Genomic DNA, 10684 nt, shown 5'->3' with positions numbered 1-10684 from the left:
TGTGTTTGTTAGCCATCTGTATGTCTTCTTTGGAGAAATGTCTATTTAGATCTTTGGCCCATTTTTTGATTGGGTCATTTATTTTTCTGGAGTTGAGCTGTAGGAGTTGCTTGTATATTTTTGAGATTAGTTTTTTGTCGGTTGCTTCATTTGCTATTATTTTCTCCCATTCTGAAGGCTGTCTTTTCACCTTGCTAATAGTTTCCTTTGATGTGCAGAAGCTTTTAAGTTTAATTAGGTCCCATTTGTTTATTTTTGTTTTTATTTCTGATATTCTGGGAGGTGGGTCATAGAGGATCCTGCTGTGATGTATGTCAGAGAGTGTTTTGCCTACCACCAGAAAATTACTAGAACTAATCAATGATTATAGTAAAGTTGCAGGATATAAAATCAACACACAGAAATCCCTTGCATTCCTATACACTAATAATGAGAAAACAGAAAGAGAAATTAAGGAAACAATTCCATTCACCATTGCAACGAAAAGAATAAAATACTTAGGAATATATCTACCTAAAGAAACTAAAGACCTATATATAGAAAACTATAAAACACTGGTGAAAGAAATCAAAGAGGACACTAATAGATGGAGAAATATACCATGTTCATGGATTGGAAGAATCAATATAGTGAAAATGAGTATACTACCCAAAGCAATTTATAGACTCAATGCAATCCCTGTCAAGCTACCAACAGTATTCTTCACAGAGCTAGAACAAATAATTTCACAATTTGTATGGAAATACAAAAAACCTCGAATAGCCAAAGCGATCTTGAGAAAGAAAAATGGAACTGGAGGAATCAACCTACCTGACTTCAGGCTCTACTGCAAAGCCACAGTTATCAAGACAGTATGGTACTGGCACAAAGACAGAAATATAGATCAATGGAACAAAATAGAAAGCCCAGAGATAAATCCACGCACATATGGACACCTTATCTTTGACAAAGGAGGCAAGAATATACAATGGATTAAAGACAATCTCTTTAACAAGTGGTGCTGGGAAATCTGGTCAACCACTTGTAAAAGAATGAAACTAGAACACTTTCTAACACCATATACAAAAATAAACTCAAAATGGATTAAAGATCTCAACGTAAGACCAGAAACTGTAAAACTCCTAGAGGAGAATATGTTTATTTTCAATTGAACTTTTATTTAATCTACATTTTTATATAGTTCCCAAGTTCGTTTTGCTACTTTCCATAGAGTGTTGTTGTTTGTATCTTGATTCTGAAAAAATATATAGTATTTCTCCCTTAATCTGAAACACTGTCGTTAGTGATGCCAGATTTTATTCCTAAACAACTGGATTGAAAGTGAAAGAGTTAGTTGCTCAGTTGTGTCTGACTCTTTGTGATCCCATGGATTGCACCCACCAGGCTCCTCTGTCCATGGAATTCTCCAGACAAGAATACTGGAGTAGGTTGCCATTCCCTTCTCCAGGGGATCTTCCCAACCCAGGGATTGAACCCAGGTCTCCTGCTTTACAGGCAGATTCTTTACCATCTAGTGTTAAATAGACAACTGACATGTAGATGTTCTTCCAAGTCTTCTCCCTGGAGAAGTTTAATTACCTCCTCCTTCCACATGGTGTCTCTGTTTAGACAGACTGAGAGAACTTAAAGATGCCTTGGAGACCATCTTCTACCCAAACCCCTCATTTCACCTGTCAAGAAATACTCCCTGAAAATCCAAGGTACTTGCCCAAGGCCACACAGCCAATCAATGGTAGAGGTGGAGCTGCAGTGACCAAGGCCTCCGATTGCCAGTTTAATGCTTCTTCCACTGTTAATGCTTGTTCCCCTTCTTTCTCTTAAAATAGCCAAGGGACGAGTGCATCTAGTTTCTCTCTCAGGTTACAACCACTCTCGGGTTTTCTAAGGTAAACTGTAGGTCATTTCCTCTTAGACTCTTCTCCAGTCTCCCCATCCTATCACGTAGAAATTGAGATGGCCCTGCCGGGAACTTATCAGATCTGCCATTCTCAGCCAGACAATGTCTGCATTTGTCTTTATCACTAATATTTATATTGAGTGCATAGAGCACAATTCCAAGTTTCTGAAAACATACTTAAAATTTGAGAGTTAGCCTTTGTTTATAAAACCTTGAAAACAATTACCTAAATTATTTTTGATCAGATTTTAAAGGAAGTAATCATCATTTAAGATGACTGAGTTGCAAGACCATATGCTTCTGGATACCAAAATTATATAACCCTTGGTGGAAATTTTCATTTTTATAGCTTGAATTTTTTGCCATGTTTGACTTGAAATCAAATGGCTAAAACTGATGCAGGTGAATACTATGCCTTTTACACATGATGTATGTGTAAGCTTCTCAGCTCAGTGGGCTGAGCAAAAGTGGACATGGCCTTGACAAATGACTGGCTCTTGCAATGGTGTTTCCAGGAGGCTTATCGGGAGGAGCAGTTGATCAACCGGCTGATGCGACAGTCCCAGCAGGAACGCAGGATCGCTGTGCAGCTCATGCATGTTCGGCACGAAAAGGAAGTTTTGTGGCAAAACAGAATTTTCAGAGAAAAACAATATGAGGAAAGACGGCTTAAAGACTTCCAGGATGCTCTTGATCGAGAAGCGGTAAACAATACCTCCCTTAGCAATCCTTCTAAGGTTTCTTTTGATCCTTTCTACCGCGTCAAGGTAAACAGGTCTCCATTTAGGTGCCAATCATTTCACGAGTCAGTTTTTTTATATGATCTCTCTATTATCTCCCTGTTTTTACTTTTGTACAGCTACACCAACAGTGCACATCCACATACTATGCTCTCTCCCTTCAGTCTTGATTCTTCAAATATTTCACACTCACCACCAGTCCTTGTGTCCACATCTCTCTGATCTTTTTGGTTGTCTGAAGGTCTCCAGTAGATTCTTCAAGAACTGCTCATGGGAACACTATTCCCTGAGTGCTTGTGTATTGATAACAATATGTGCCTTTTATACGAGTCAGTTTTGCCCTGTATAAAATCCTTAGTTCACATTTTCTACCTTTGACTATTTTAAACACTTCATTCCATTTTCTTCAGGTATTAAGTGTTGCTGTCCAAAAAAAAAAAACAGATAATCTAAGTTTCATCTCCTTGAGTCATTACTATTGTTTTTTAGATGCATAAAGGACTTTCTTTTTCTTTAAAATCCACTAAGTTTACTGGGATGTTATTAGTGTTCATTATTCTAGATGGATACTCTTCTCAGGAAATGGGAGCATTTTCAAGCTGCCTCCTTTTTATAAGATACCATGAGTCTTTAATAAGCAATACCTTGCTTTCTGGTAAAACAAGATTTCCCAGGCCCATATTGTAGTCTTTTTTCCTCAGAACTAGAACAAGCCATTTTTACTGGGGACCCTGGTTCAATGTAGTTGAGAATGGTTACAGAGCCAAGATATGGGTGCCAGGTATGCTCTTGGCCAACGTGTATCATTGTGTTGAGGTCCTCTATAGCTCTGAAAGTCAAAGTATCTAATCTTTTAGTTATTTGATATATTAGCATCTTCCTTATTTTTATATGTATTACAGTTTTAATAACCAAAATAGATTTATATTATCAAGGGATTTATATGGATCACTCTTATCTTTTTCCTATTGAGGTTGTTTCAAATTTATACAATCCATTAATCCAGATTTGATTGAAGAAGTATAAAACTTATATGGGAAGCATTTTAGATAGCTTGTCTTTACTGTCATAAACTATTCATAAAACCAGGCTGTGCAGAAGAGAAAAGCTTACAGAAAATAGGAAGGCAATGCTTTATGTATAAATCAATATAAATTTGCTTTATAAACCATGCTGATCATGATTTCCACTGTGATATTTCATGAAAATGAATTGCAGCTTGTGTCAAAATTAGGCAATTTTTATTTTATTCCCCAGAGTCAGGAAACTGACCAGTGCTTTTGCCTTTGTAGAACAGATATAGCCGAAACGTTAGGAGGAGGGCAGGGAGCCATACCCCCTGTATTAGACCTGCATAATCTCAAGTGTCTTCAAGAGGTGAATTATCTGGAGGATTGTTTCATTTCTCTTCTTTGACAAGAGTAAACTTGAATGGATTCTGTGGCATTTGCTTACATGAGAAATAAGTGCCTATTTACTAAATATATTTTTTTCACAAGCCTAGTTAATTCTGTTAAGAATAGCAAAGCCCTAGTCTCTTGGAGCAGGACTGCTCTCACTGTGGTAAGCAGCATGACCTGTTCTCTCCTTACCTGACTTGAACTCACTTCAGATGATTGAGACACTTGGTCTCCCAGAGCCTCGGTGGTCAGAATTGTGAGGCTCTGAATCCCCTGAAAAAAAAAATTCACATCCCTTTCTCTTACATGATTACTTTTTCCCAAAGCTGAGGTATCTGCCTGCCCAGCACCCTTATCTCTGAGATAACTTGTTTTCACAGTTTGAATGTATTACCTCTTGCAGTAGGAGTGCATGGTGCCTAAGTAGGGAGTGGGGAGGAAAGGAAGAAAGAGAGAGAGAATTTCATGTTTCTGACCATCAGGAGTTGGTTTTGCTTTTAAGTTAAATATGCTGATCTCTTTTTTGAAGGCAACTGGGCATCAATTCTATTTTAATTAAAATGGTTCCTGGTTTCAAATTTCAGTGCCACCTGCTATTATTATCAATAATTCATTGCAGTAATGTTTACCACTTGTGAGTATTCACTTTGAGTCCAGCACTGAGTTGTGTTCATCTCATGCATTATCATTCTCACAGCATCATTGGCAGTGGACACTGCTCGTGTCTACATATCACACGTCAGGAAAATGAAACTTAGAAAGCTCAAAGTTGCACAGCTTGGTGGAGAAGCCAGAGCACAGTGGCTCTCAGAGTCTAGGCTCATCACCACTGAGATTTACTGCCTCCCACAGATTTCCTTTCTCCTTTTCCTTCTTTATTTAGGGCTGCAACCCACTTTGCTGTGATGGGACCGGAAATTGTGGTGGGTTTAGCATGGGGGAGGAGAAAGGGGTAGAAATAGCAGACTCTGAGGCTAAAAAAGAAGGAAGAAAGGCCTGGAAGGAAAGAGAGAGTGAGGAGAGAGGAAGGGAGGGAGGAGAACTGAGAGGAAGCTGCTTTGTTCCTGCAGAAGGAATTCCTGGGCTCCTGAGGTTTGAGTTCCATAGCATCCTAAATGTTCCACATGCCTTCCAGGCTCTTTGTAGTATCAATAAACCCACCTCACAACCCATTTCACTGGCTCGCTCCATAAAGTCTCACCTAACTTCTCCTAGACTCTTGGATTTCTCTTCCCTTCACACTTTGAGAAGCATGCTGTAAGCATACTTACGCTTAAACCAGGTGCTTTCTCCATGACAACAGGGCCTATGAAGCAATACAGCAACAATAACAAGTACTAGTGTAATTCCTGAACTGCCAAATGTTCAGAATCTACCTTAGAGGTCACCTAAGCTAACTCCTTTCCCAGCAAAAATAAAGCAAACTAACAAAATAAAGCAGCAACAGCAAAACAAACGAAGCTCCCCTTTGATTCAGTGGACAGCAGCAGCCCATTGTCATGTATTTCACCCCTTGTGACTAAGGTATTTGCTCTCACAGTTAATTTCTGTTCATGCCAAGTCTTTATACCATCCCGGCCTCACAGTAGAGAAATGGAGATGTAGGAGCTTTCAGTTTGGCCCAGGTCCCGTAGCTAGTGGGGCTTCCCAGGCGGTGCAGTGGTAAAGAATCTGCCTGCCAATGCAGGAGACACTGAAGGCGCGGGTTTGGTTCCTGGGTTGAGAAGATCACTTGGAGTAGGAAATGACACACCACCCCAATATTCTGGCCTGGAAAATCCCAGGGACAGAGAAGCCTGGGGAGCTACAATCCAGCAGCTGAGCACTCATGCCATGCCCGCAGCTAGGACTTGATTCCTGTACAAACTGAGGCTTGAATTCAACCACAGCTCCTCTAGGCCCACATTAACCACCACTGTACACTCATTGGGTTACCTTGGGAGGTAGGTTACACTGGGAGGCAGGTCTTGTTTCTGGAGCATGTCAGCACATGATTGAATTTCTCAAGGAGTTGGTATAACTATTTGAAAACATTTGGTTGTGCCGTTTGGCCTTTTACTTGGTATAAGGAAAGGGTTCCCTAAACAAAATAAGAATGCAAACCAAGCAGAGAGTGATGCCAAACCATTTAAATATTTTCTTACTTTCTATATAAATACATGTCTTTATGAATTTATCAATTTATTAAGGCTGTAACAGCAGAAGGCTTCATTGTCTAAACACATTTAACATTTGTTGGCAAATGTATGATATTCTCAAGCCAGTATAATCAGGGAATTTCCAAAATATTTTCTAAGTATAAGTCAGTATTCCAGAAGTCTCATGCTAAAAGACATAGGGCATTAGCCAGAGTAGATATGTTAGATTAATTTGTCTTCTGAGATGGGCACGAAGGGGCCACTATGCCTGGTGCCCTGCACAACTTGCCTGTTTCTCTGTGACCCCCAACTCTCTTTGCAGCCCATGAACTCAGGACTTCTTAAATACTTCAGATCTAATTTATCATTAATCCATGCAGAATACTTTTCTCTGCACTAGGTTTTGCTGATAACATAAGCTAAGGGTGAACTATTTCTAATAAATTGTCTTTACCATGATATTCAGTACTTAATGTATTAAGGAGAAAGTGCTTTCTTATGATTTATCATTTTCCTGATATAAAAGGAGATTTCATTCTATTTAGAGATTTTTTTTTTTTAGCTATGGAAATTATGACATTATTTTTACTGAATCTCTGTCCAGTTATGGTGATTTATGGGAGAGGAGTTTGGGGGAAAATGGATACATGTATATGTATGACTGAATCCCTTTGCTGTTCATCTGAAACTGTCACAGCATTGTTTGTTAATTGGCTGTACCCCAATACAAAATCAAATCTTTAAAATCTATGTCTTTTCCTTCTCAGGCTTTAGCCAGACAAGCCAAGATTGATTTTGAAGAACAAGCCCTCAGAGATAAGGAAATTCATGAGCAGATCGCCATAGAAAGAGCTCAAGCTCGTTACGAAAAGCATTACTCGATATGTGCAGAAATTTTGGATCAGATACTTGATTTGTCCACTAAGGTGGCAGACTATCGATTGTTGACAAATAAGTAAGTGTTTTTTTTTTATAGTTAATACAATAGAGACACCAAAGAAAATGAGAAAAGAGTAAGATTGTGGCACTAAACTGATGAGTAAAGAGAGACAGTGATTATTCTTGAAAGACTAAGAAGTGGGGTCCAGAATACATTGATTACAGACTTATTTCACCCACTTACTAGCCTGATTTAATTTGTATTTATGTCTTTTAACATTTAAACCTTGTGTCTAAATTATCTATAATTTATAAAGATGACTATAATAATTTATTTAAAATATTAGGATCTTCCTAGAAGACTGGAATTAAAGTTTTTTGTTTTACTAATCAAAATCACTTTTCATTGCACATTCTTTCTAAAATGAGTCAACCTATTGTAAAGAAACATTTAACAGTACAGAAAATATTAAGAATACACTGTATGCCAAAATCAGAACAAAAGGATAGGACTTCCTGGTTGTCTAGTGGTTAGGATTCTGGGCTTTCACTGACGTGGCCTGGATTAAATCCCTGCTTGGTGAACTGAGATCGTGCAAGCCATTCAGCACTGCCAGATAAAGTAGAAAGTTAAAAACAAGGAATACATTGAAACATAGTTATAGAGGTGTCAGTAGATATGCCAGTTCATGCAACTGAGCTGCAAATTTTATCTGTGCTTCCAAGTGGAAAAAGGAAAAAGAGCAATACAGTTTGTCATATGATGTCTAATTTCCATTTCTAGCTCTTTACAGAATACATCACTCTTCTTAGTTCTCAGTTTAGAGTAATTGTTTTCTCTTGTGGCCCCAGCTAAGATACAATGAGTAGTGTAGTGGATCTGTGGAGAATGATCTCAGCAACAGCTTTTAAGCAAATATGGCATCTGGCTTCAGAGACCAATTTCTTGTGATGTCCTTTGCTGGAAGCTGAAGGGGAGTGATATCACTGCAGATCTCAGCAAGAGCAAAAGGTTAAGGCACTCCACTTAAGTCTGTACACTTTTGATGTCATCCAGACTGAGATCTTCTTGAAAACCCACAGTGAAAAGAATGAAGGCCCCATGATATTCAGGGTCAATAGAAGATGGGGAGATAATCCCATCACCTCTGGACTTGACAAGAACTTTCTCCACTGCTCTCACCCTGACAGCCATGTTTCTGACATCAGTTCAGTTCAGTTGCTCCTTATCTGACTCTTTGTGACGCCATGGACTGCAGCACGCCAGGCTTCCCGGTCCATCACCAACTCTGGGAACTTTCTCAAACTCATGTCCATTGAGGCGGTGATGCCATCCAACCATCTCATCCTCTGTTGTCCGCTTCTCCTCCTGGCTTCAATCTTTCCCAACATCAGGGTCTTTTCCAATGAGTCGGTTCTTTGCATCATGTGGCCAAAGTATTTGAGCATCAGCATTGGTCCTTCCAATGAATATTCAGAACCAATTTCCTTTACGATTGACTGATTTGATCTCCCCACAGTCCAAGGGACTCTCAAGAGTCTTCTCTAACACCACAGTTCAAAAGTATGTTTCTGACATAATGCTGTATAAAAACTACTAAATGCAATAACATAATGATGAAGACATTTGAAAATAAAACTATAATGGTACAAGATTGAGAAAAGAAAAGTAAGACTAAAAATTGAAAGGTGATACAATGCATTATGATGATAAAAATAGAGTAATAAGATAAAAACAGAGTAATAGAATAAAAATAGAATATACTAGAGTTAAATATAAAAACATAAAAAGATAATTCAGAGTGGGGGAAGTACAGCTTGGTTTCCCTAAATAAAAGCTCATAATTCAAAATTAAAACATAAACAGAAATCTTGTTCTACTGTGGGAAAATGGAGTGGATGCCCCTTTCCCTATTTCTCCCACTAAGTACAGTGAAAAACCCTGGACATTGTGAATGAAACAAGCATAAGAAGTCTCTGAAGATGGAAGGAAGAAGTGGGACTGGCTGATGACCTCAGGACTCTGTAACGAGCTTCCTCAGTTCTTTCTCTTTTTGCCTCACACATCCCAGATTGGAACTGAAAATTCTGGAAACAGAGATACTAATGGTGTAGACAAAAAATAGACCCAACAAGAACCTGCTGTCTCTAGTCAGTTAAGGAGCAGCCTAGAAAGATGAAAAACTTTCAGACGATAACCAGTCTTTTCCAACTATCACATGCAAGAAAAATGTAGCCCCACTTCCACCTCGGCCAGCAAAGGCAAGGAGGGAGCCTGTCTTCCACCCTCACAAGACTGTAATAAGGGACCCCATCACCCCCACCAGGGTACAATCCCAGAGGCCAGGTAGGAAGCATGGACTTCCACCCCTACCAGGCATGACTGACCACTGCTCCCTCCCCATGAAGGTCATGTTAGAGAAGCCAAGGGAGGTTCAGGATGTTCACCATCACCCGGTGGTCACAAGGCTACCCCCACTGTGGTAGAGACCTTGTGAGGGGACAGAACTGCCACCTCCTTCATCAGCAACAAAGATGCCCTTCCCTCAGGTGATGAGGAAGTCCACATGGGGACTTTTGTCCACACTGGTCAGTAACATGATGGCCCCTTCTCCTTCCCTTGCTCAAGCAATGTCAGAAAAAAACAGCTAGAACAGAAGGCTTATTCATGATCCAGAGTGTCATAGCATGATCTAAAAATGTGCAGACTTCAATAAAAAGAAAAGCCATGCATCATACCAAAAACCAGGGAGAGTTCAAACTGAATGTAAAAACGAAATATATAAAATGAAATTTCCAGAGTTATTAATAGCATAAGTTTTTAAGGGGCCTTTACTTTGAAATTTTGTGTCTAAAAAGCAATATAGAAGTGCTTATATATGGGTTGAATTGTTCCCCTGCCCCAGAAAGCTATATTAAAAGTTCTACCTGCCCCATATCCCAGAGTGTAACATTGTTTGGAGATAGTCTTCACTGATTATTTAGGATCAGGTCATACCCATGGAAGGTGGGGCCCTGATTAAAGATGCCTGGTATCCTTATAAGAAATAGAAAAGATGCATATAGTTTTCTATATATAGGTCTCTAGTTTCTTTAGGTAGATATATTCCTAAGTATTTTATTCTTTCCGTTGCAATGGTGAATGGAATTGTTTCCTTAATTTCTCTTTCTGTTTTCTCATTATTAGTGTATAGGAATGCAAGGGATTTCTGTGTGTTGATTTTATATCCTGCAACTTTACTATAGTCATTGATTAGTTCTAGTAATTTTCTGGTGGAGTCTTTAGGGTTTTCTGTGTAGAGGATCATGTCATCTGCAAATAGTGAGAGTTTTACTTCTTCTTTTCCAATTTGGATTCCTTTAATTTCTTTTTCTGCTCTGATTGCTGTGGCCAAAACTTCCAAAACTATGTTGAATAGTAATGGTGAAAGTGGGCACCCTTGTCTTGTTCCTGACTTTAGAGGAAATGCTTTCAATTTTTCACCATTGAGGATAATGTTTGCTGTGGGTTTGTCATATATAGCTTTTATTATGTTGAGGTATGTTCCTTCTATTCCTGCTTTCTGGAGAGTTTTTATCATAAATGGGTGTTGAATTTTGTCAAAGGCTTTCTCTGCATCTATTGAGATA

The 10684-nt window shown here is 38.9% G+C and overlaps 1 protein-coding gene across 1 annotated transcript in view; it reads left to right on the top strand.

Annotated features, from left to right (window-relative positions):
• Nucleotides 1-10684, top strand: part of SPEF2 (sperm flagellar 2) — a 202551-nt gene that overhangs the window by 41346 nt on the left and 150521 nt on the right. The window contains exons 7-8 of the mRNA XM_010853802.1: nucleotides 2413-2601; nucleotides 6943-7130. Of these exons, the coding sequence (XP_010852104.1) occupies nucleotides 2413-2601; nucleotides 6943-7130 (377 nt within the window). The remainder of the gene's footprint in view (nucleotides 1-2412; nucleotides 2602-6942; nucleotides 7131-10684) is intronic.

Source organism: Bison bison, unplaced genomic scaffold, assembly GCF_000754665.1.
Source record: "Bison bison bison isolate TAMUID 2011002044 unplaced genomic scaffold, Bison_UMD1.0 scf7180017864331, whole genome shotgun sequence".
NCBI lineage: Eukaryota > Metazoa > Chordata > Mammalia > Artiodactyla > Bovidae > Bison > Bison bison.
The sequence above is the reverse complement of the archived record's forward strand: the minus strand, read 5'-3'. Positions and strand labels throughout refer to the sequence as shown.